The sequence below is a fragment of the Cricetulus griseus genome, chromosome 6, assembly GCF_003668045.3.
Source record: "Cricetulus griseus strain 17A/GY chromosome 6, alternate assembly CriGri-PICRH-1.0, whole genome shotgun sequence".
Lineage (NCBI taxonomy): Eukaryota > Metazoa > Chordata > Mammalia > Rodentia > Cricetidae > Cricetulus > Cricetulus griseus.
The window spans coordinates 102726066-102752008 of NC_048599.1; the positions used below are offsets into that span (position 1 = coordinate 102726066).

The 25943-nt window shown below is 42.3% G+C and overlaps 1 protein-coding gene across 1 annotated transcript in view; it reads right to left on the reverse strand.

Annotated features, from left to right (window-relative positions):
• Window positions 1-589: 589 nt before the first annotated feature.
• Window positions 590-25943, reverse strand: part of Map3k20 (mitogen-activated protein kinase kinase kinase 20) — a 154546-nt gene continuing 129192 nt past the window's right edge. Inside the window, exons 17-20 of the mRNA XM_027420180.2 lie at window positions 10625-10741; window positions 8368-8442; window positions 5572-5722; window positions 590-1990 (exon numbers count right to left, since the gene is read on the reverse strand). Of these exons, the coding sequence (XP_027275981.1) occupies window positions 1275-1990; window positions 5572-5722; window positions 8368-8442; window positions 10625-10741 (1059 nt within the window). The 3' untranslated portion in view covers window positions 590-1274. The remainder of the gene's footprint in view (window positions 1991-5571; window positions 5723-8367; window positions 8443-10624; window positions 10742-25943) is intronic.

Genomic DNA, 25943 nt, shown 5'->3' on the forward strand with positions numbered 1-25943 from the left:
GGATTCCTACAGGGCATCAAGAATCCTGGACAGACCAAAGGGCACTTAGTGTTTAGTACCAGTGAAGGCTGAACAGAATCTTAGCATATTGAGAGTAACGTTCATCTATTTGACACATAGTAGGTTTGTTGTCAACCTGACTTTCTGACTTGAACAATAGGAAGCATTTCACAGTGCTTCATTCATATCCCATCCTCATATCCTAGTGTGTCACAAGCTTCCTGCTCCAGACTACACACAGCAGCCTCCTCCTAACTCCCAGCTGCTACACACCGACTTGATGCAAGGCTGGTGTTTACTGGCTTGCTCTAACAAGGCTAACGGTAATTTCTCTGGCTTTTAGCTTGAGATGGTATTATCTTGCTCCATCTGGTTGGGTTTTTTTTTCTTCTTCTTCAAAATTTAGAGTGTGGCATCCCAAGGATGTTATATGGACTGTCTTTCCTCTCTTTGTTCCTTTTATGGTGAAAGTGGAAAATAATACTCAACTAGAGTTCAGGGAGCTCAGGAAAAGAACCACCCACAAAACCCCAGGCCATTTAGATCTTTTGTTGGATGAACCTTAATGAATGAGATAAATACCATACAATCAACATTAACGCCAATATCTTCTTTATTACCTAAAAATGACAATCCAAATTACTTCAATTCTGACCATGACAGAAACATGAATATCTCACTAAAATAAATACTAACAGGGTTGAGATGAGTGAGGCACTTGCCTTGGGCACAAAATTTAGGGAGGCATTTTTTAAAAAATCCCTCAGCAATCAAGATAAATGATATTTTATCACAATAGTTAAAAAAAATCAATGCAAAAAATTTCATGATGGACAAAATACCCAAATTGTAAATAAAGGGTCAGCCACGGTGCCTTGCTGAGCCATCTTGGAACCTCAGATGAAAGAGAAATAAGACAAATCCTGTTTTCATCTAGAAATGCGGTTTTTCTGTGGCCCCCACCACCTTTATCCTAGTTACAGTCTGCTAAGGAGAACGTGCCCAGCGTGGACTAAATGGCACAGCCCTTCCCGCTTCAAAATTAATTCAGGGGGATGAAACACGGGCAGGTATTGTCAAGTCTCATGGCCACTAGTAGTCAACCAAAGACTATAATTGCGGCCTTACTTTGGTTGTCCTTTCAATTAAAAAGAGTTTCCTATCCTCCAAACTAGTCTTTTTGGTTCCTGGAATCTGAAGATTTCTTGTTACCAAAAGTCCATTGCACAACCCACCGCAGAACCGGCTTGGAAAAACCCATCTGACTCAAGCCATCAAAAGTTCCTCCGCCCGCGGTAGTTGCCCCTCGTTCTCTCCTTGCTAGTTTTGGCCGGAAGTTGCCTGTGAGTCTTCTTCCGATACTCCACTTTAGTCCAGCCTCCTTCGCTCACCCTGCTCTCCTCTTCGCCTGCTCTGGAGACAGCCTCGGGGTGCAGAGGCATCCCGGGGATGGTCCTGGGCACACGACGGTCATTCGGGTTCTTCTTGAAGTCAGGGGACTGATGAGTGTTCAGCGCTGACTGGGGAAACCTGTAGAACTTTCCAGAATACCTTTCTCGTGAAGGTGCGGAATGCTGACTTCTCCCGCCGCCGTACCTTCCCCTGGGGGAAGAGTTGAGGGATACACTCCCGCGGCTGTATTTGTTTCTGCTGCGGTCTGAGTAGCGGTCTGAGTAGCGGCCCCTCTCGGAGGAGCTGTCGGTGTTGAGGCTGGAGAAGCCGCTGTCCCTGGAGTTGAGGTGCAAGGAGGAGAAGTTTTTGGTCAGCCCGTACTGTGTCGGGGAGGAGCTCCTGGAAGGGTTGATGGGTGTGATCTGCTGGTACTTCACGGGCGTCTGGGTCCGTCTCACCGCGGCAGCATAGGAATCCTGGTTGGCAAAGTATGGGAAGAAAGGGGACCCCAGGATGGGGTTGCTCTGGGAACGCTGTAGAGTAGTGTGGGATGCAATCTGCCGCAGGCGCAGGGTGTCTAACCACTGGCAGTCCGCACCTGCAGGGGAAATGGAAATGAGCATCTTCCATGCCACAAGACTGAATGCCTAAATCATAAGCCTGGCTCAGGAAATCAGTCTCAAGGCTGCTTGGGGGCGTGCCAAGCATTACTATTCATGGAAGTTCCATGCTAGGTACATAGACCTTTCTCTTTGCTACCACGAACCTTTGTGCAGAAGGGTAAATTGTCATTATGAATGTGTAATGTGGTTGGCATTTTCCTGTTTCTGCTGCCATAATTCTAACTGTATTAGGAACTTCACCTACAAGGAACAATACAACATCACAGCACCATCTTCCTGAACTGCTACTTCTCTACTGTTTTAGCTTCTAAGAGGCCTGAGTTTGAGCTCCTGTCTGCAGCCATGTGTGTCAAGGGAAGCTGGGCCTCTTCTGCCCATGACAGTCATGTAGACGCCAGCAAAGGACATAGTGTTGTCCTGCCCAAAGCAGAACCGGTGTGGGGTAGTCTTCTGGATTTTGGAAGGCTGTTTAATAAATATGAGAGCAGGTCAGGACTGACCCCTGGTGCTTTCCAGACATCACTATGTTTATAGGACAGTCAGAAACAGCAGCGAGGCCATGGGCAAAGCCAGTCAGTATGGCAGAGAGGAAAGGAAGGTCATCCCTTAAGATTTCATAGTCAAACTTATTTGTCGTACTGCCTCCAGAGCCTACATCACTTTTAGTGATGGAAAACAATACATTTTATTCATCTAAATCCGTGTTTGAGGGATTTTGAAGGTTCCTTAAAATGCAGATGGCACCGTGTTCTGGCCTAGGATATCTGATTGGCTCGTCTGGAGATGGGTCGGAGAGTGTGCATCTCTGATAGCATCACTGAGGATCCTGCAGGACCACACTCTAAGTCCTACTGAAGTAAGCCAGGTGAAACTGGATTTTCTGCTACTGGCAGGTGAGAAGGGGAGTGACTGATCTAGCAGGTGATTTCCGTCTGCACATCACATTGGAAGATTGAGTAAAAAGAGAGTGGAGGAAGCCAGAAGGGAGGTACACAAGCTGAAAACTGGAGGAAGCCGGACACAGCTCTCCAGAGGAACCGTCTGGAGCGATTCCAGCAGGAAGTGGCGGGTGCTGATTTTTTCAGTGCACTCTCTTAAAGAAAGAGTAATTTACTGTTTCTTAAAGATTCTATTAGAAGATGTAAAGGACACCTATTTGGGATCTAGGCAGTGTCCTGTTTTGGGAAGGGAACACCGTGATCACAATGTGTGTGCCCTCATGACCTACACCCAGCCCCAGCCTTGTGCTCTGTCATCTGCCACCGTCACATCCTGGTGGTACAATTCATTGGCTATGGGAGCATGCATTGGGGGAAGTAGCCCCATATATGTTACCATAGGGATCTGGAACTCAGAGTGATAAAAAAAAAATTGTTTGTGATGCTCAACATGGTAGGATTTGAACCATGTACAACTTAGAAGTTATTGGCAGCCTTTTTGTGTAACACAAATTTGGAAATGGGAAAACTAGCCTCATAGAAGAGAAAATACAGCAGAATCATAAAGAATCCCACAGGCTTCACAGGGCAGTATAAGGATCAGACAGGATCATAGTTATACAAGCACTGTAGAAGTGATATCTGCTTTACAATCATTAGTTGTTAGAAGGAAGTCCTTCTCTTTTGGTCTCACTCTGAGAACCTACCATATAGCCTATGAGGGCCTTGACCTTGCACTGGTCCTCCTGCTTTAGCCCCCCTGGGTGCTGTGACTACAGGGGTGAGCTACCATACCCAGCTATAAGAAGTATGTAAAGGATTATAGCAGACATACCAGGGAAGATACATAGACTTAACAAATGTAAAGGAGTTTAGAAGTAGTCGCACAAGGAGAGTTTTTGTAGATACAGACCTACTATGTAGTATAACCTCGGCAGAATAGCATGCCTTAAAAAGTGCCTGATTGTGGGCTTGTAGCTAAAGAGTCTTGACAAAATCCCATGCCTAACCTGGTGGTAACAATATCCCCTGATGGTTATTTGCAAAACAATATATAAAAAAATCAACTCTGTTGACAAAGAGTTGGCATGATGTCAAATAATTTGTTGATGGCTTTTGAATGTTCTTCAGGATTCTGTCCACCCTGGCTGGTGGCCATTTAAGAATATTTGTTCTGCTTGCCAAGTCAGTGGTCAACATAGGGGCCAGCCAGGCTGTCATAACTCAGTGACACTTGCCATTGGAGACAGTAAGTTAAAGTCCTGGCTTTGTCTCCATGCCTGACAAAGAGCCTGCTGGTATGCAGTCACAAAAATCATTTTCCCCTGGGGAAAAGGAACTGCTCATTAGAAAGCATGCGTTTCTGGTGTGCTTCGTAGGTTTCCTGTGTGCTTTGTCTCATGGTTAAGAGGAACTGCATATGGCTTTGTATACAGGAACCTTCAACATACTTGTGAGCTTGTCTCAGTCCTACAGTTATGAGAGTTTCTGAGCCTACAAATAGGGGGTAAGAACTTTGTTTGAGTTCACCAAATAATGGCCAGTCAGCTGACTTCCTATGCTTTTCTCAATGTTTAAAATTACCATCACCATTATCTATCACATACATTGACGTTTTTCTATTTACTGCCTCTCTTTTTTAAAGCATTATTATTTATTTACTTATTTATTTTGTATGCATGTGTGTGTGTGTTTGAGAGAGAGAGAGAGAGAGAGAGAGAGAGAGAGAGAGAGAGAGAGAGAGAAAGAGAGAGCACATGCCATGATGTTTGTGTGGAGCTTAGAGGACAATACTCAAGAGTCAGTAGACTTGTGGACAACTGCCTTTCTATGCTGAGCCATTGTGCCGAACCTTTTCATCGTCTCCTTTCCTACTTTACTCCTGTTTTGTTCATCCTTTTCCTTCTCTCCCCCACTCACTTCCTCCATCATTGCCATACTTTGTCACTAGTGTTCAAGATTCAGGAAGTCTTGGGATGTATCTCAGTTGGTAGAGTGCTTGCCTAGCCCTGACTCCATCCCCAGCACCCCATCAAACTGGGTGTGGTGGCCCATGCCCATAATTCTAGCACTTTAGAGGCGGAGCCTGGAGAATCTGAAGTTCAAGGTCATCCTCAGCTATATGAAAACAGTTCCAGGCCAGCCAGGGGTACAGAAGATTCTGCCAGAATGAAAAAGGAAAGGCAAGAAGTACTGGTGATGGCAGTGGCTTTGTAGGAATGTGAGCTTGAAGACTCACATCTTTATTTACAGATACATGTTTAGAAACTAAACATGCAGACCTTCTGCTGCAGTGCAATGTAACTACTTTTCATCATTATAGTTATGCACATATTAAATTTGTACAGTGTGCTCACATCTATGTCTATAAATACAACTCTGTAATCTATTTATAAAACCAGCATTATGGGTCAATATGATCAAAGTACATTGTACATATGTATGACATTCTCAAAGAACTAGGAAAAACTTTGAAAAAACAATATGGTAAACCTAAGAGGGAAGTACTATGTTGGACATCTTTGCTGCCCCCTGCCTGGCACTTACTTCTGTCATGGGAATGTCATAACTAACGTTCTAGACTCAGGCACACATGGTATACTTAGACACTAACTTACTTGAGTCAGATCTGCTGCCAGGGTTGCCGTCCGAGTTGGAAAATACAGTCTGAATGGCAAGCTGGACTGCTTTCACTTCATCCTGAGGCTTCGTTTTACTCCACTGAATCGAGTGGACATGCTTAGTGAGTTTTGGAGTTCTAACATCACTCTGTTAAAAAAAAAAAAAGTTCAGGAAACCCACGGTCATTCATATATTTGTAAAATGGGAAGGGAAATGCATGTTATTATGTCATATGCCTAAATTAGTGAATTTGAATAAAAAGAACATTTTAACCACTTTTCCCATAATGAACTCTAATCTTCCTTTTTTCCTTCTTCCTTCCTCTCTTTCCCCATCCCCCTTTTTACTTATTATATTACAGTATTTAAAAACAGGGTTGTCTTCTCCCAGAATTTATAACGTCTGACAGAGCTCCATTTATCTTTGTTAAGAAACTTTTTTTTATATTTGAAAAAAAGATACTTCCTTGACTAAATGAACACTGACCACTGTTTTGCTTAAGTGCGCCTTTGGCCCAAGGGCATTGGGAGACACACAGGGACTGAATGAAGTGAGGCCGCCTCAGAGTGAGTGAAGGTGAGCAGGTGCACAGTGAGACAGGATGGAGAGTGAAGAAATCCAGTATCAGGAGAGGAGAGCAGATCAAGATAACAGTTCTTATCTGGAAAAAGTCCTCATCACCAGATACACCTTAGAGTGCAGTCTCTAGGGCTGTGGTATAGCTCAGTGCAATACTGGCATGGCATGTAAGCGGCCTTGGGTCCCCACATAAAAATCTCTAGAATTCAAGACAGTTAGGAAAATATGTCTTTAGTGGTACACACCTTTAATCCCAGCACCCAGGAGGCACAGGTAGATGGATCACTGGGAGTTCAAGGCCACCCTGGTCTACATAGCAAGTTGGAGACCAAACCAGGCTACATAGAAAGATCTTGTCTCAAAAAAGAAGGGGAGGGAGAGCAGGAAGAGGAGAGAAAGAAAAAAATGTCTTTAAAAACTGGAAAATGAGAAATATAGAGGTAGCTTATTTTCATGGGGTCCAAGGAAGGGGAAGAGAAGAAGAAAATGAGAGGGGGGAAGGGGAAGAAAGAGGGAGAGGGGGAGGGAAGGAGAAGGGCAGTAAGAAGGAGAAGCAGCAAGAAGCAGGGTGTGGCATGTCTGCACGGCTGTCTGCAGCAGACAGAGCTGGAGTTCGGCTGCTCTGTCTGGCTAGAAGGGGCTTTTCCTGGGAGGTGAGGACCTGTCACCTATTGCTTTGCAGGCTGTCAAGTGAGGTTGACAAGGCTGGGTCTCCAATTCTAAAAAGCTAGACTGATAACTCAGGAAACCATCTCAAGGCAGCAGCATGCAAAACCCAGTCTAAGGGAGACTTCCTGCATCTTACTGTAGCCACTGTGAGGTTCACAGGCCAGGGGACTAGGGAAGAGACACTGTTTCCCGAAGGAAGACATGGGTGTGAGCACATCAGCTGTCACTGAGTACCCCAGAGCCATTTTTTCTCTCCCAGCCTGTTTCCCTACTACCAACTAAAGAAAGCCATTACTCATCTTTCAAGTATTTACCTGAGGTTGGAGACAGGGCAGGAGTCCTTGCCTCTTACAGTCCCTGGTTTATGGTGAATCCTTAACAAAACTGCCTTAAACTAATGAAAGATATGCATGCCCTACCAATGGAAGATATACGAGTATCTTTGCATGCCCCCAGCTGTGTGCATCCCTCCAGCCTGTGCCACATGAGAGTCCTGCCTTCCGAGGGTCAGGGTCCCACCAGCCATAGAGACCTTGTTAACTTTTACCAAGTTATCAGAATCGAATACATTTTTGAATAGAGTTGAAATATATTTTCAGAGAGATGTATTTTTATTATTCTAAATACGTATTTTTAAAATGGTAAAAGGTATTGGTAACTGTGGTGTATTATCCAGAAGATTTTTCACAACAAAAATCAGGTTCTAAGGCTTAAAATGCCTCCCCCAACTTTCTACTTACAGTGAATCCTTACTGGGCTCCCAGTCTGACCTTACCCACCTGTCTGGCTTCATCATTGTTCTCTGCCTCCTAGGTACTTCCACTTGATGTTTTTATGCCTGTTCTCTGGCCACACAATCAACCATCCCAAGCTATAGTTGTACCTGTGTACATTTTAATAGCATGTCTTTTTTTTTCTTTTTAAAAAGATTCATTTACTTATGCATACAAGTGCTCTAGCTGCATGTACAACTTTATGCCAGAAGAGGGCATCTGATCCTATTATTGATGGTTGTGAGCCAACATGTGGTTGCTGGGAATTTGAACCCAGGTCCTCTGGAAGAGCAGCCGGTGCTGTTGCTGAGCCATCTCTCCAGCACCCATGTTTTCTTTTCTTAAGGTAAGTTTTTCTTGATTTTCATATAGAATAGATAGAATCTGTTAATTTGGCGACAACAATAAACTTTCTAGGTGGTCACAGGGGTATGTGCTGGTCTTTTGAACAATCATTGATCTCCTCTCCTGAACTCTTATTTCCAAGTGAGTTCCACTCACTTTTTACATTATTAGGTGGGATGTACAAAGTGTTCAGTTGATAGATATCTAATGAAAGTATAGGTGAGGTGTTACCCCAAATTCTATCATGTTATTTTTCTTCCTAACACTTAGTTAGAGAAATTGCATTCATCTTTGTATATGCATGCCGGTATATAATTTCCCTTCCAATAAAGCCACTCACTAACCTGTAAGCACTCGGAAAGACCAGACAAATCTCTGCTAACTAACAGAGGGCAAAACTCCTAGCCTCTGTCTTCGGGGGCTTACCTCATACGTGACCATGCACTCCACAGTCTGATTGGCCACTATTCCTATGATCCACTTCTCCATTACAAACGGTGGCTGAAACACAGAAGTTAGGATGGCATAGTATCAGAAGACAGCCTGTGCGGCTATGTTTCGTTGAGGCTAGTTGTGCCATATACAATTTGCAAACAGGGACAAAATATCGGATAATATCGGATTATCATAAAATCATGCTGGCTTACAATACACTTGTAATTTGGGCTTTGCTATTTTATACATTTGTAATCAATATCTTTGAATGATGGAATGAATTGTGTGCATGTCCTACTGATAGGAGATGGTAGTCCTGATGTCCTATGGTTTTCTGTGTTTTTTCGGGATTGGGTTTGGCTGTGTAGTCTTGGCATAGAGTTAGTTGATGATCCTGCCTTAGCCTCCCCAGTATTGGGATCATAGTTGTACTACCATGTAGGTCCTCAGTCCTCTCTGGGGTTATAAAACATGCCGCATTACCCAATCCTTTCAGTAGGTTGTTAATTCATATCAATGTTTGAAACAGTAGCCAAAAGCTTCCTCAACATTAAGATAAAACCACAACAGCATGGGAAGTACCAGAATTGTCTTCCTTGAGGGTAAGCAGTAGCTAGTATAGTGTCTTGGACAATCACTGAGCTCTCTGTCTGTCAGTCTATCATGCCAGAGACTTGTACCAGTGAAGACAATGTGGTTTTATTTTTCTACTGTATTAAGACAAATACTAGTGAAGCCTATATTTTGAATCTTTTGCTAATTATTTTTTAATTTTCTTCTTATTTCCTTATCCTTCCAGGTTGGGGCTGCAAAATAATGATTGGGTATAGAATATAAGAGAGATTTATCTGGGCTGGTTTTATATAAATTAAGACTGTTGTTGCTTCTATTGTTTTATAAGGTTCTATAAATTTTGAATGACCCTTCCATCCTTTTTTCCTGTAAACCCCATTAATGTGTGTGGTTTTGCTTTGAAGCACGATGGCAGAAACATTTAGTTCTACAACTACACTGTATTATTTTTGCACTGAGCAACTTCCTTCTGATGGTAAGCAATGACTACATCTTCTTAAGGACATGGAAGCAAGGGGACAACTGTGGCAACTGGAGAGGACAGAACTGGGACCCCGGGGGAGAGCACCTATCCTTTCTAGACATCAAAACACAATGTCCCCACAACATAAGGATACATTAAACCTAATCATAGCCTTATGTTAAGGTAAATAATGCCATTGAAGTGAATCCCAGTTACAACGAGGATTCCAACAATGAATTCCAAACTAGCTTCTTGATGAATCTACTCATAAGTTGAATCTACTTGGTCATTCAGCTATCTTACATCTGTGTAGAAAACACACAAGTCAAATGTCATGGCTTTGTAGACTCATTTTGTTTCCTACTTGTGTCTGCACTCTGGTTTTCTGCAAAAAGTTCCATTTTCTTCTTTAAAACTCAGTGCACAGATAGGTTAGTCATGGACCAGTGTTGGTGGTTACTTGAGGTCAGGATGACCATCCTACTGATGTGTGCTTTATCTGAGGCAGGAGACCTACCACTCAAATCTTATACTTTTTTTTTTTTTTTTTTTTCCTAGCGTGGTTGGGCAAAAAACTGATTTCTTTCCATTTTGAGGAGCAAGTTAAGCATTTCTGTTGGATTTTCTTCAGGGTTCCCAGTGACTCTTGACTAGTACCATGCTCTTCAAACACTCGAGGAACTTCTGGTGTGAACTTTCAGAAGCTACAAAGCAGCAGCACATGCCCCCCCCCAAACAGCCTTATCTCAGTCCTTCTAGAAACTGAATAGAATGGGCTGAGGATGCAGCTCAGAGATAAAGACACTGTCCAGCATGCACATCACCAGCAGTGAAGGTGAAAAAATGAAGTCTTCATCATCACAAGCCTTTTCTTCAAAGTTTAACTCAATCCAGTTGGAAGTAAATACTTTCATTGATAACATTTTCTTTAATAAATGATAAAGTATGAAGAAATGTAGCATTAAAAAAAAACCTTAAATGATAACTTTTCTTGTTTGCAGTGCTTTTTTAGTTCACACAGCATATGTGGGATTTTAACAAAAAAAATTATTCTCTCAATCTGCTAAATAAAATGTGCCTTGCAAGAGGCAGCTTGAGGCTGAGCCGATGTGAGCATCCAGGAGCACAAAAGCCCACTGCTGGGGTATTCTAATGTCTTTGTTTGATATCTGTGAATTCAAAAGAGCTTTTAAGCTGTAAATAGACCCTTACCTTTGTCATCTTTAGAATCTCTGCATCAGGGAGGCTTGTGTTGAAAGTCACATCTTTTATGTAGGTTATTGCAATTTCATCCCCATCCATCTCCATATACATTTTCCATTTGCAATCCTGGAATTAAAAGCAAAATTACAGAACTGAGAGAGCGAAACCATTTCTTTTGTTTTGTTTTAGTGTTTTATAACACATAAAGTATTCTAAAATGAAGTAGTGTGGGAGTGTTTCATTTTCCTTTTTCAAAAGAGGACATGAAATTAGATCCTTTTGTATATCTGATAACCACCAGTTAGCGCAGCCTTGAGACAAAATTGATCAGTTGAAGTGTTTTGTTATAGGAGTCACAAGCTCAAAATTCTAAAGGGGCCAGGGTGAAAATAAATGTGAGTAAACCCAGACAGTTACATTATGGAACCTTAAGGTGTAACCTTTCACAACAGATCCGCATAATGTAAATATTAAACATTACAAGGATATTTTACTATTGGTATAAAAATCATATTCCTCCCTTTTCTTTTGTTTTACCATATAGCCCTCTTGATCAACCTACCTCCATTTCCTAGACCCGATAATGGTAAGAGTTGAAGACACAGCTCATTGTCCTCTTAAGGATGACAACAACACTGCAGGTATGACATATGGTAACCGACAGCAGAGCACTTATGGGAGGCATAGGAATCCTGGAGATCTGAGCAGTTGCCCTAAAAGCATAGTCACTGCCCAGCTTCTACTGATTGTTCCCAAGAAGGAAGGAATATAAGTCCAGTTTTGCTAGGGTCTTCAATGTTTTCTGAAAGCTAGAAATTTGGATTCTTAATGTGAAACTACTTGATTTTTAAGGATGGCAAATCAAATTTACAGCAACACTACTATATAGTTCTGTATATCATTGATCAAACCACAGGGGGTTACTATTATACACCAGCAGAGTGCCTAAGGCTGATACCATCAAATGTTGCTTAAAATTTGAAGCTACTGGAATGCCCATGCTCTGTTGCAGCAATACAAATGGTTTAATTACTTCAGAAATCCTTTTGGCAATTACAGAAGTAAACATACACTCATGACTAAGACATTCTACTTGTAGAGGTACTTATTTATACAGAAGAAATGGAAAGACATTTGTCTTTATCTTAATAGCTAATACAATGATTAATGTCAATAAAAAGGGAATAGAATTACTGTATATTCATAGAATGGACAGTAAAATATTACTTATACATTCAGGGACATGTGTGCATCTGCAAAACATAGTGGGTGAAAGAAGTATTACACAGAAGAAAAAAACATATAAATAAGTGCATTTTCCTGACACTCAACAACATTCCTCTGGAAAAAATTCCAGAAGTGATTGTTTCTTCAGATGGAAAGAGTGTGAGATAACTTTCTGGAAGTGGTACGGCTCTATTGACAGAGCTCAGGGTAACATAAGGGTATGTACACACCTGTCAAAACCAGTAGACATAAGCTCTATGTATTTCTTACTGAATCCTGTATAGCATACTGAAATGTTCAGAAAGAAGTATTCAGATGCCTGTAAGTTACTTTGAAATATATTGTGAAATAAGTATTGCTTAGATGGCTGGAGAGATACATAAGTGATAAATGAAGTAAGCAGAGTAAAATGTTAATAGTTAGATCAAGGTGAGTATATGAAGTTTCAATACAAAAACCACTAGCGTATAAAGAATTTATAATATGTAATAATGTAATAATAATAATGTAATAAAGCATTATATGTGTATGCAATTAGATTTGACCTCTGGACTATAAATTGATATTGTGTCTTACATTTTTTTGAAGAACCAAGGGTTAAGGATTAAGCATATCACACCAAACACACACATGTTGAGACTGGAAAGCGCTTTCATGACAGTGGACTTGGACTGTTGCCTGGAGCAAGTTCAGACACAGGTTCCAGGCAAGAAGAGCAGTAAGGAAGCTGCAGAAACCCAGTTGGCTTCAGTGAGAAGCCAGGACTGGGGCTTGGGAGAGGCCCTGAAGAACCCTCAGAGCCGAGCAGGACTGGTGCCTATGGGAGAGCCTCATTGCCCAGCTACAGTCACAGGATGCCAATTAGAGGAAGAAAAGGTCCACGTGGTGGAATGAACCTGCCTTCTCACATCAGTCACAGCCACAACTGAGAACTGACATGTCTGTCATCTTTCAGTATTTCTTTGTTTTGGAGCCACTGCTCTAGGAACACAGGGGCCCTGGGCTAACTGGGCAGGACAATGACTGTTGTCATGGCTGCCCTTCTCTGAGACAGAACTCCCCCAAGGCAGTGCCTGAACAAAACACATTGCTTTTGGTTCTGTTTCTTTTGCCTCTCAGATTTGGGAATTGGGCTGGTCCAAGGCATTGGACCACACGCAATGCCTTTACTCCTCCGCTTCACCCTTGTCTTATAACTCCAGTGTTCCCCTTTGACAGGATGCTCCTGTGACACCTCGTGCCCCGCACTGGTTAGTACAATTCTCTGGGCATGCCTGTGAGGGATTATGTAGACACGCTGATTGAGATGGAAAACTCACTTTAACTACGGGCATTGTCATGCCATGGGCTGGGGTCCCAGACTGCATAAAAAGTACAAAGGGAGCCGAACAAGAGCATTCATCTCTCGGCTTCCTGACTGCAGAGGCAGTGTGACCAGCTGCCTCATGTTCTGCTACCATGCCTTCCCTACCCTGATGGATTGTATTCTTGAATCATGAGCCCTCCCTTAGAGTGTTATTTTTGTTTTTTTGTTGGTCAGGTGTTTTTTTGTCACTGCAACAAAACAGGAAACTAACACGCTCCAGACTCCATCTCCTCACACAGGCGAGCCACTTGCTGTTCTTATTCTGTGGTGGGCATGCTGTCTGCTTAGACCATGTTATTTTATTTGATAGTCATAATAATCCTGCAAATTAGGTTTATTTTCCCTTTAAATCGATGAGGAGAATGAGGCTCAGACAGATTAGGGAGTTTTCCTAGAGCTTCTTGACCAGCAGTGGTAGAGATGGATGGGACTCCAACTGTGAAAGGTGGCTGAGGGGGCACCAGCGGGGAAGCCAGTAGAGGGGACCTGGCTAACTGGTGGTTCTGCTGAACTCCACAGATCGGATGAGCTGTCAACAACAGGTAGGAGGGAGAAAGCCTAGGGATCTCACCGATACAACCCAAGAGGCCAGAGAGACCTGATCCAAATAATAGGGCTACACCTTTTATTTTTTAAATTTGTCTTTTGATTGAAAGGCCCTTAACTGAAGCATAAAGGAAGACAGCTGCAGAAGCAATACAGTTCTACTCAGGGAAGCACTGAGAGAGGATGTCAGCCACCTCAATAGAAGATGGACACTGCTTGTTACAAAGCTGAGTGAGAGGGAACAGGCAGGGTTCAACTGAGGCATTGACCTTAATTTGCCAGTCCTGTAATATAACTCCTAGAACTTTCCAGCATCTCTGATGTCATTGTCACTTAGTTAAAAAAAGTAACTCACAGCAACCACCCTGGGAGGGCCTATGGGCCATATAAACCAGTTGACCAATCAACACAGGGCAAGCCCTGCAAGTGTGGAGGCACACCAATCCTGAGCCTGTGTGTACCCCTAGACACTCCCCTTACACTGCCCTATAAGATCTCTATGCAGACGCTTCGAGCTGTCTTTTCTATAGCCATCCGCCATGGAGGGTGGATGAAAGACCCGAGCTAACATGGGGTTAGCTCATTAAACAACTATAATAAAGCCTCATGCTGTTTGCATCAAAAACAAAAACAAAAACAAAAACAAAAACAAAAACAAAACCAGTAACTCACAAATAAAGTGAGAGGAATCCTCTAAGTCCTGCTCTTTTTCAAATTGACCTAAAGTGTCCTTGAGGGTCTTCCATAACTTCCAGGGCTGTAGCCAGTGGTTACTGAGTCCCACAGGACACAAACACAGACCTGAGATGACATGTATCAAGGGGCTCACCAGGGGACTGCTGAGTTTTTCTTAAATAAGAGTTAAATTGTACAGGCCAGTGTGGTAGTGCACACCTGTAACCCTCATACTCAGGAGTTCAGGACCAGTTTGAGCTCCATGTGACCCTATCTTTCTTTCTTTCTTTCTTTCTTTCTTTCTTTCTTTCTTTCTTTCTTTCTCTCTCTCTCTCTCTCTCTCTCTCTCTCTCTCTCTCTTTCTTTCTTTCTTTCTTTTTTTCTTTCTTTCTGGCTTTTCGAGACAGGGTTTCCCTGTGGCTTTGGAGGCTGTCCCTTTCTTTCTTTCTTTCTTTCTTTCTTTCTTTCTTTCTTTCTTTCTTTCTTTCTTTCTTTCTTTCTGGCTTTTCGAGACAGGGTTTCTCTGTGGCTTTGGAGGCTGTCCTGTGTCCTGGAACTAGCTCTTGTAGACCAGGCTGGTCTCAAACTCACAGAGATCTGCCTGCCTCTGCCTTCCGAGTGCTGGTGATTAAAGGCGTGTGCCACCACCACCACCACCACCGGGTGCCACCCTATCTTAAAGAAAAAGGCATCAGTCCCACATATTCCCAAGTCTCCTGCAGAGTCTTATGTGTCACTATTACCTGTTCATATCTTGGTCCTGATTTAAAGCCATTCGCTCCACCAGGGTGAGTGACTGGCTTGAGTAAATACAAACTCCAGTTAATACAAACCTGAGAGCTGACACTGCGGTGCTCTGAACAACTCTCAATCTTGACAGGCCTAACTCAATCAAGTGGTGGCAGCTCTGGAGTCAGTCCTGTGCTGGGACTCCTCAAAAGACTCCTTTTCCAAAACCATCTCATCCCTGGCTATGTGAACTAAGCCTGCTGATGATCACTATGTGAACCTGGGGAAAAGGTTGTCATTGCTATGGAGCAAGGCAGAAGACCCTGAGTTTAAAGCCTTACCTCCTTAAACTGTCTTCTAGTTTTTACTATTTATTTTTCACCTAATCACAGCCAACTGATGTAATCTTTGTGAAGCTTAGTGTTCTTTTTATTTGGTTCTGGTCTCACTAGATAGCCCTGGTTGGCATAGTCTTCCTATGCATAACAGGTTAGCCTTGAACTTGCGGCAATTCTTGCCCCTGCATCCCAAGTGCTGGTATTATAGGTGTATACCACCATGTTTAGGCCTACAAACAGATTTTTTTTTTCAAGAAAAGGATTCATGTATCCAATGCTGGCCTCCAACTTAGTGTTGGCAGCATCACAATAACTGGTTTTAGTAAATAGAAGGAATACAGTTTTTTTTTTATCTTCTTTTATAAACGGAATATATAAAAGTAATTTGGTCCTCCACTGTGATGTATCTCATCAATACAGCTTTGCTAATAAGAACCAGATGTCTGGAGGTACAGTGGCTATTAAGTGTGATTGACAGCCAGAGAGCCTCATTTTTGGTTAAGGTAACTGATGTACAGAAAGATGAGCTAACTTGACTGAGATCGCAGAGGTAGCAAATGGCAAATTGAGTTTATACTTGAACTAGTGTAGTTTCTTTTGGTGCTGTGAAGAGCAGGTCTCCTGTGTTTGTCTTCCATCGCTATAATAAATATCCCATATGATCAACTTATAAAGAGAAAAGACTTGCACAGAATTGGAGGGTTCACATCCATAATCATTGGTCATTGCCTTGGGACCATAGTAGGGCAGCACATCATAGTGGGAGCTATGACAGAGCAGAACCTCTTATGTCATGGCCTGGAAGTACAAGAGATATTAGGGAGCCAACGGTCCACTTGGAGGGTGTGCCTCCAATGACCCGAAAGCTCTCCACGAGGCCCAGTTCTTTAAAGGTTCTCCTACTTCCCAATAGCTCTAAGCTGAAGACTAACCCCTTGACACATGGCATGGCAAGCCGGGTGGTGGTGGCACACACCTTTAACCCTAGGACTCTCAAGGCAGAGGCAGGTGGATCTCTGTGAGTTTGAGGCCAGCCTGGTCTACAAAGCTACACAGAGAAACCCTGTCTCAAGAAACAAAACAAAAACAAACACAAAGACATGGCATAGCTTCATTCTAGATTTAAACCATAGAATGTCCTCTCTGAGTCCTTAACTTTTCCTTGTTATCATCTACTGAAGGGCAAGCAACAGTACCAGGAAGTCCCATTTTACAAAGTGAGAATTGGGGGCAAAACTCCAGACACTCCAGATTCTCCTGTTCAATCCATCTGTAAGGATCCAAGACAGAGAATAAGACCCTATCTCTATGAGGTTCAACGTAGCCAAATTTTCTTCCATTACAGCGGCAGGTCATTGTTGGAAGTACTTATGGTGCCACTGGAATCACTGAGCTCCAGCCCAGCTGGCATAGGCCATCCAAACCAGAAATAACCAGCTAGCTTTGCTGCAGATGCAAAATCAAGGCAGGTCCCGATTACCTTGGATTTTAATTTCAAACCTAAATTCCCACCCAGGATGACTGCACATGGCTGGAAGAATTTTTCTGATGTACAGCTACTGACCCACAGGGAAATAAGGCCCCAGCTTAGCAGAAGGGCTGAGCACAGGAACTGTTGGGACTCTGAGACTTGGGCAGCAAAATACAGTCTTTGAAATTGTCCATTAACTTGTAGATGTGCTGCTCTGCAGGTCTGCAGGAGACACATGACATTTTGTTGGGGAGAGGGCAAGTTTTGCATTTGGAATGTGGAAAATAGGAGAATTCTACTAGCTGCTCAGGACATGGACACTTCTCTGGTCACCTGCTGAGATACCTGTACAATCCGAGAAGCCAGTGTGTGCCTGATGCACTATAAGAAAACAACCCAACTAACTGCTTCAGGATTGCCAATTGTGTGGAAGCATTTTATGAATTAAGATTATAAGCCAACTAAAACAAGAGTTCTTGCCCCATGGAGATAAAATCCTAAACAACACTCAGTGCTAAATTAAGTATCTCTTTGTGAGAACTCACTATTACACACAATTCCTTGGAGTTCCAGACTAGCTGAAATGACACCAAACATAGACATCCCTTCTCCCTAAAGAAAAAGAGAGAGGGGAGAAGGAATGGAAGAGAATAGTCAAGATAGTGGTAGATTTTTTCCAAATATGGGGGAAAACTCCAAATATTAAAATAGCACAAATATACCAAACTTTAAAGTTCTGGGAATTCAGAGATAATATGCTTCCTTAAAAAATATGCATTTTCCCTACCAAATTAATTGGGGCCATCATCACCATAGATTAATCTTCAAAAATAAAGGAAAGAGACCCAAGTCAGCTTTTCTAGATTACCTTTTCTTGAAGAATACAGGCATTTACAAGCAATGTGTGTTCACACTGAGGTATGCTCCGCATGTAATGAGAACACAGATTTTTAACTGCAGAGGTCATGGAGTTTCAGTTGTGTCTACTATACCCGTGCAGCCAACAAAGCAAGTAAGACATCTCCAGTCTTCAAGAAAGTTCCATTCCCCGGGCAAGCCCTCTTCCCAGCAACCAGAGGTTGCCACTGTTTCCATTTATGTCATACAGATTAAATTTTGGGCTGCCAGTCATGTTCCTCTGGCATCATGGTTTTGAGATCTATGTATGTTATCTAACCCTTACGGTCTTCTTACTCTCTTCTATAGAATACAGTTCCCATTTCATGGATGAAGAAACTGAGGCTTAGATACTGGAGAAATACAGCCAGCCTCATGGAACTGGAATTCATGTCCTAGATACATCAAGTTTAATCTTAGAGGCACTGGCTTCCAACCCCCCCCCCCCAACCTGCTCCTCTCTTCCCATAAATGGAAAAAAATAAAAACCACCCACTGAGGAAGTACTTTCAAATATAAACTAGAGGGGTCAGAATAAACTTTCTGAGAAACCAGCGCAGGGAGAGAAAGATGCAGTCATAGCAACCGACTGACTTTTGAAAAGCATAAGCAATCCCAGATGAAAACAAAACCCACAAAAATAATATTGGTCATGGCTGTATAAGACGAAGGGGGGTGCTGCTGATGGGGGCCTCTGAAGGCTCCTTTACATGTGCCACCATTATCCAGTTCAGCTGCCGGAACCTGCTGTGTTAAAGGCAGGAGAGTGGCATGTCCTGGGAAAGCACCTGGGTTATTTATCATTAAGTATAACCCCGCTACACTATATTTTATTATGCCGTCTTTGGAAGGAAGATAATACAAGTATGGTTAATTTGCTTCCTCTTCTTTATCTATACAGTGTCATGACCCATGGCGGCTTTGTCCCATGAAATTGGTTTTTCAACCCAAAAGAAATCCACAAGAAAGTCTCCCTAAAAATTCCATTAATAACCTCTTTCAGCGCGTGCGTATAGGTTGCAGGGTCTGGAACTAAGAATGTTTTAATCTCTCCAGCAAAACAATGTCTCATAATGATGTACAGGACCATTGCCGCCCTGATGAAGAATCATACATAATTCAGCACCTTTCGCTTTGGCACCACTGTGATATCCTCATTAGCCGTGGCTCACAGTGTCTGTCAGATGGTGTCCATGCGAACGCAGGCATTATATTGTCTTTGAGCTGTGCAGCTGCTTCCATGACACTGCCAGTATATAAAAACATGACGCCAGTTTGTTTTATTTAGTGCTAAACCTTCCAGTTTGTAAAAACAAGGCTGACACGGAGCCTGACATGCGGCAGTGGAAATAATTAGCTCTCATTTTCTCAGCCTCCTATTTCCTTCTCCCTGCTGTGTTCTCTTTCCACTAAACCACCACATGTCAGTCGAAATGGGAGGCAATTAGTGGGCTCATTTCAGTCCCCACAACTGTGCTGAAAAGAAAGTATTTATGATGGCACAATGAACAGCTGAAAGATTAAATAACATTTGCCTTTTGAAAAGAAAATGACTTCTAGCTAAATGGGCAATTTTTGATTATTCTCAAACAAGCTTAGAGTAGTTGGTTTTTAAAATACAAGAAAGGAAAATGAGTCATTTTTAGGTGAAAGAATCAAATAAAACTTGACACAGTAATGCAAATAACTGATGTTTTATTGCAAAATATGTAAATGTGTTATACCCTTAACAATGGCTTGTGTCTAAGGTCAGGGCAGACTGGTGCCAAGTAGACACCAGTGGAGATAAGGTTGTTAGATCGCCTTTTGGGGGTTTGTTATGGAGTTATGTATGAAAAGGGACTTAGGGACGACAGAGTGAAACAAACTGAGTGAGACACACTTTCAGAGGATGAACGCATTGTGCTCGAAAATCTGGTTCGGGTGTTCGTTAACAGGCTCAGAAAGGGCTATAAAAAGTGTATTCAAAACTGGAAGGTAGTTGCCTCATACAAAAAAGAGTAATTAGTTTTGCTGTTGATTTGTCATTAATTAAGAATAGTCCATGTTGGACTGGGTTTCTTAATGAATGTAGACAGTGGCCTGACATATCTAAGTGTTCATCAAATTTTTTCAATACTGAGATATTTGTTGCATTTAAACTTTTACTCAGGACCCTCAGAATATAAAAATAGCTACCCTTTAAATTGTTCACCTATCCCATGATTCTAGGGGTGGCGGCAAGGGGTAGATTTATGAAAAAGCCAGGACCTGGAGAATAGGTACTGTTCACCATCTGAGCCATTTTCAATCCAAATTCCAATGTCCAGACTTGGTAGTGTTGTCTTGTGTCCTTGCATTCTAGTGCCTTTAATTTTATTGTAACTAATTAGTCCATTTTTTGGAGTTCATTTTTCTCAAGACTTATTAGTCACCTTCTCAATACAAAACTGACCAGTGGTACTCACAGGCTTCTAAAAGCAAAGACCATACCCCATAACTGCACAAGCCATCTGGAAATAACCAACTATGCTGACCCCAGAGAGTTTCAAAAGACAGGCACAAACTTAGATTTCATTTCCCTGTCTCCATGAGTCTATTTTTACTTCTCACAAATCCAAATCCTGCCTTTTGACTCACACAATATAGTCAGTGTGAGACAATGTGAGTCAGTGTTGATTCAGGAGACAGACAACCATGGCTTCATTAAGACTAGAGCTGTCCCTGAGCTAACAGGATCCTGATAAACAACACGAACATGTCTGTAATTTAAGCCTGCGTTTGCTCACATGCGCTACACGGCCATTTGCTATTTTTAAAGGGGTTCATAATCCTGAGGAAGACTAAAAATGATCCAATGATGTCCGAGAGGCAACTCTCCCAAGTTGATTCCTACATCTCTTCCCAGCAAAGTTCAGTGATGTCAGGTTGATAACTTGAAATCAGTCATGATAGAAATATTGACATCACCCAAATCTGGAAATGCTACATAGCATGGCTCTTTCCTCTGGTTGATGGACAGTCCCTCGCATGTACAAGTAGCTGTCAAGCCATCCGCAAACACGTGCTGAGCCTGCACCCAGCTCAGCACTAGCTCTATAGGCGGCTATCCAACCCATTGGACAGCACACTGCCACACTCTGTAATTAGAAATCAGCAGTGACTTATAAAACTGTAAACTGCATTTGCTTCTGTGCTGTCAATTAAAACTCGCTTTCCTTTCTCCTTTTAAAAGACTTCTCTGTGGAGATATGATTGGCATGTTTAAGCTGGACATACTTAATGTGAATAGCTGGACCAAACTGAAAACCATCACTGCAGCCTGTGGCTCCCTGGCCATCATCTCCCAAGTTTCCTTCTGCTTTCTTACTTCTTGCTAATTTTGTGATACAAATATTTAACTTAAGATTCCCCTTCCTAGCCAGGCGGTGGTGGCGCACGCCTATAGTCCCAGCACTCAGGAGGCAGAGGCAGGTGGATCTCTGTGAGTTTGAGGCCAGCCTGATCTCTGTGAGTTCAAGGCCAGCTTGGTCTACAGAGTGAGTTCCAGGAAAGCCAGGGCTTTAAACAGAGGAACCCTGTCTTGAAAAACCAAAGGACATTAAAAAACAAAAGAAAAAAAGATTCCCCTTTCTTGTGCAATTTTAAGCTTCCAATTCAGTAGTGTTAGATGTGACACTGCGCCATGCTGTGTCTCTAGGACTTACTCCCTTTGCAAATGAAGCCTCGGATGGTTTGGCTAATCCTTGTTTCTTCCTCCCTAAAACCTGTATGTCTTCTAGAACTCTACCACTGCAAGCTTCAATACATAGGTCCATGTACAAAGACATGTCTGTGTGCACAGCCCCTCCCCCATGGCTGATCATGGGCAACAAACTTCCTTAGATTGAATTTACAATAAATTCAATACTCATCTGAGTAGAGGAAAGCTCTGCTCTTAGCTATTCTGAAGCCAATGGAAGGCACTGGCTTTATGTTTGCCCACAGAATCCTTTTCTTGGGGGCCCTGTTACAAATTTACAAAAATTACCCAATAGTTAAAAAAAAAATTCCTATTTGACAGTTTCTGATATTTATAGTACTCTAAGAGAGGACCTGGTGATTCAATTTAGTTTACTAAATGGAACATTTATAAGTAATCTAATAAAGGTCTCAGTACAATACAAGTGAGAGGCAGAGATAAACACATTTTGGCCAACAGATAGCAACCGGAGCAGTAGAACCATTGTGTTGCTTCTGTGGAAGTGGCCAGGTTCTCACAGGACAAGACATGGGAGGAAGAAGAAGAAAGTCAGGGAGTGTCCTCTAGGGACAGCCAGCCTCCTGAGGGACATTGCCAATCTGTTTAAAATTCTCCTCATTTTCTCCTTCTGGGCCTCAAGGGAGAGGTCTTTTGCCTCCTCAGAAGAGCCCTCCAAAGTAAATCCAAGGTGATGGCCATTTGGAAAGGGTTCCTTGACCTGCACCCAGTTCCCTGTTGGGAAATGCTGGGAAAGAGGAGGTGATGTTTCTGCTATGGCAGGTGATGGGCTCAGGCCTGCGGGAACACAGCCTCTGTGTTTCTTCTGTCTTATTGGGGACAGGGACAAATAAGGACTACGGGATAAAGTCTGACAGTTTGGCACTCACAAGCAACGGATGGCGTCCCAGTAGTTCCTTCCTCACTCTGCTTTTGCATTTTTATGACACAAAGTCTCAGAAGAGCTTGGTGAGAAAAATGCTGGGTGATTTGATAGTTTATCCCTTGGCAAATTGAGCGCCAATATTCCTGACTGGTGAGCTGATAAGAGACATAATAATAAACTCTATGCAGCTGAATATTTCAATAAAAAGGGTGGTTGCTGCCCTGGGGAGCCTAAGAAGCTGCCTGAGTTTCTAGAAGCTGCTTTCCTTTGAACCAAGCCGAGGGCATTTCAGCACAAAACACAAAGCATTCTTCACACAAAGTGGAAATTGTCAGTGTATAGTATTAACTCATCAAAACCCAACTGATCACCAATGCATTTACTCGGAGGGGATGATGGCATTTTCCAGAAGAAGCCATGGCTGGAGCTGCCCCGACCAGGTGGGGGCTCTGGACAAGGCACTTCATCTCTCTCCTTGGTTTCTTCCTGGAGAGGCTAATATAGGGCTGCTGTCGCCTATCACGCTGAGTTGAAAAGATGGCATCAGAAATGTTTGCAAAGTGCCTGTCAGAAGTATGATGTAGTAATAGTTACCAGAGGGACTAGAGCAATCTCCTGTCTCGTATAGGGGAAACATTCAAACTTAGGAAGACCCAATCTCTCCCAGTTTGATTATCACAACTTCCATGTATATGTAAATGTGTGTGTATTTAAATAAATAATTAACTTTGCGCTCTGGTCAAATAGAGCAGCAGTTCTTGACCAGTGGGTCGAGACCTCCACGAGGATCACATATCAGATATTTACATTACGATCCACAACTAGCAAAATTACAGTTGTGAAGTAGCAATGAAAATAATTTTATGGCTCGGGGTCATCACAACATGAGGAACTGTATTAAAGATTCACAGCATTAGGGAGGTTGAGAACTGCTGAAATAGAGTAAGGCCCATTCTCATCTGAGTGTCACCACTGGCACAAACATGCTTTTCCCCTCCAAGCTAGGTAGTTTTAGGACAGGAAATGAAAAAGGACATTTTGTTGGTGGGTGAAGACCTGGGGTGTTCATTGTGCTGGAGCCTGGCAGGTCCTGGGTCTCCATAAGGGGGCAGCAGTAAAGACAAACCTCATGGACCAGGTGGCATGAAGCCATCGATGCTCCTGATGAAGGCACACACATTCAGACATGGATGGGTTCCTAAGGTTCTTTGAGTCAGCCTCATGCCATATACCATTTGGTGGAAAACTGAAGCTAAGAAAAGTAATTTAATCCAAATTCTTAGGACAAAAGTTGACCTATTATAATGGAAGAGTTTTCTCTCTGTAGCTATTTGTATATAAAATCACATTTTAATTTTTGTTCTTGGTAGGGCTCAAGTTATTGAGATGGTATAACACTTGAAATGACCTCCACAGGCTCATGTTTGGATTTTTTCCCCTTAGTTGGTGGTTCTTTCTCTTTTTCTTTTTTTTTTAGAATTTATTTATTTATTTTATATATGTGAATAATTTATCTGCATTATGACTTTATGCCAGAAGAGGGCATCAGATCCCATTATAGAAGGTTATGAGGTTAATGGGACTTGAACTCAAGACCTCTGGAAGAGCAGCCAGTGCTCTTAACCTCTGAGCCATCTCTCCAGCCCCAGTGGTTCTCTTTTGGAAAGCTATGGAATGTTTAGGAGTTGGAGTCTAATTGGTAGAAGGTTTCTAAGGGTGGGCTTTGAAGGTTATACCTGGCCTCTGATGTGGGGTGTCCTTCTGTACCCTGCAAATATGTGTTGCCTTTATTGGTTAATGAATAAATCTGCTTTGGCCTATGGCAGGGCAGAATATAGTTGTCAGGGAATCTAAGCAGAGATACAGGAAGAAAGAAGGCAGAGTCGACAGAACCACCAGAAGCTGCCAGAAGAATAAGATGTTAGAACATTACCATTACCAGTAAGCCACAGGCCACATGGTAATATACAGATTAATAGAAATGGGCTGATTTAAATGTAAGAGTTAGCTAGTAATAAGCCTGAGTCATCGGCTAAACAATTATAGTTAAAATTAAGCCTCTGAGTGATGATTTTATAAGTGGCTGCAAGACCAGGTGGGACCCAAAAAAGCCTCTAGCTACATTTGATGCCCCAATGTCGGGATCTCAAATTTCCATAAGGCTTAAAAAAAGCTTAAAAAAGGATTCTAAACACACAAACAGAGCCAAAAACAACTTCCTAGTTGTGTCTTTCAGGAGCTATGGCACAAAGATGCTGTGGTATTTAGGCTTGAGCACAGTATGTCGATTCTGTGCTGGTAAACAGAGGTGTCTCCAAGCCTTGCAGCATGCTTTGTGGCATATCTAACTTTTACTTATACAAACGAAAAAGGTTTGTGGGGCCAGCTGCACTCTCCCTGGTGTGTATGGGAGCGGTAAGCATGACTCCCCTGGGTGCCTTCATCATCTTGGGAAGCAGAACATGTCAGAGCCAGCAGCCAAAGCTACTGCTTTGGTCCTAGCCATGCCCACTTAGCAGTTTAAAGTAGTGATCAAAAAAAGATTACAGATATACAAAAAAATAAAAAAAAAGATTCAGACAAAAAAACCCTCTAAACAGATCACAATGTGTTTAAAAAATGTACATAGGCTTGAGAGAGAGAGAGAGAGAGGAAAAAGGATAGACAGTCATAGATTGAAAAAAATCATTTAAAGATAATAAAATGAAGTCCTTAAAATAGGAATAGAATAATGAAAAATTACAATAAGCCACATACAGATGGAAAATACACAGAGAGTCTGCATTATGTATATTATTATATTTTCTTTGAATTTTTGACTGTTAATGAGCTAACTGATGAGAGACACTTGATTGTGGGGGCTACTAAGTTAAATCAGCATATATATTTTAAAGATATCTTGACTTCAAAATTTGGGTCTAAGGATATGTTGCTTTGGAAAAGAGGTTCTACTTTTGTTTCTACAGAAGATGAGAACCTGTGGATTGCTTCCAGGTTAATGTGGTTTGATTGAGCCAGACCCTTTGAAAGGTCTCTGATTGAAACAATGGGCCATGTGATCCAATATCCACAAGAGCTTCAAGGCTGAGATGAACCAACCAGTAGCATGAATTCTAATTGGTCTTAATTATAAAAACCTGGAGTCAGATATCTGGGTAAATGCTGAAAGATCAGAGGAATAAAGGAGCTAGCCACTAGAGTGACCTTTTATCTCTACCGAATCCTCAGACCAAAGTGGACAAGATCCTGTCTCCATGAATCCTCAGGCTAAAGGCTGTCTCAACAAAACCTCAGACTGACTGCTGAGCTCCTGTTTATCTCCTGCCTTATATTCCTCTTTCCACCCAGCCATATCACTTCCCTAGTGAAGGGATCAAAGATGTGAGCTCTGCTTCTCTTTTAGACTGATTCAACCTCATGTAGCCCAGGGTGGCCTTGAGCTCACAGAGATCTGTCTGCCTCTGTCTCCTGAATG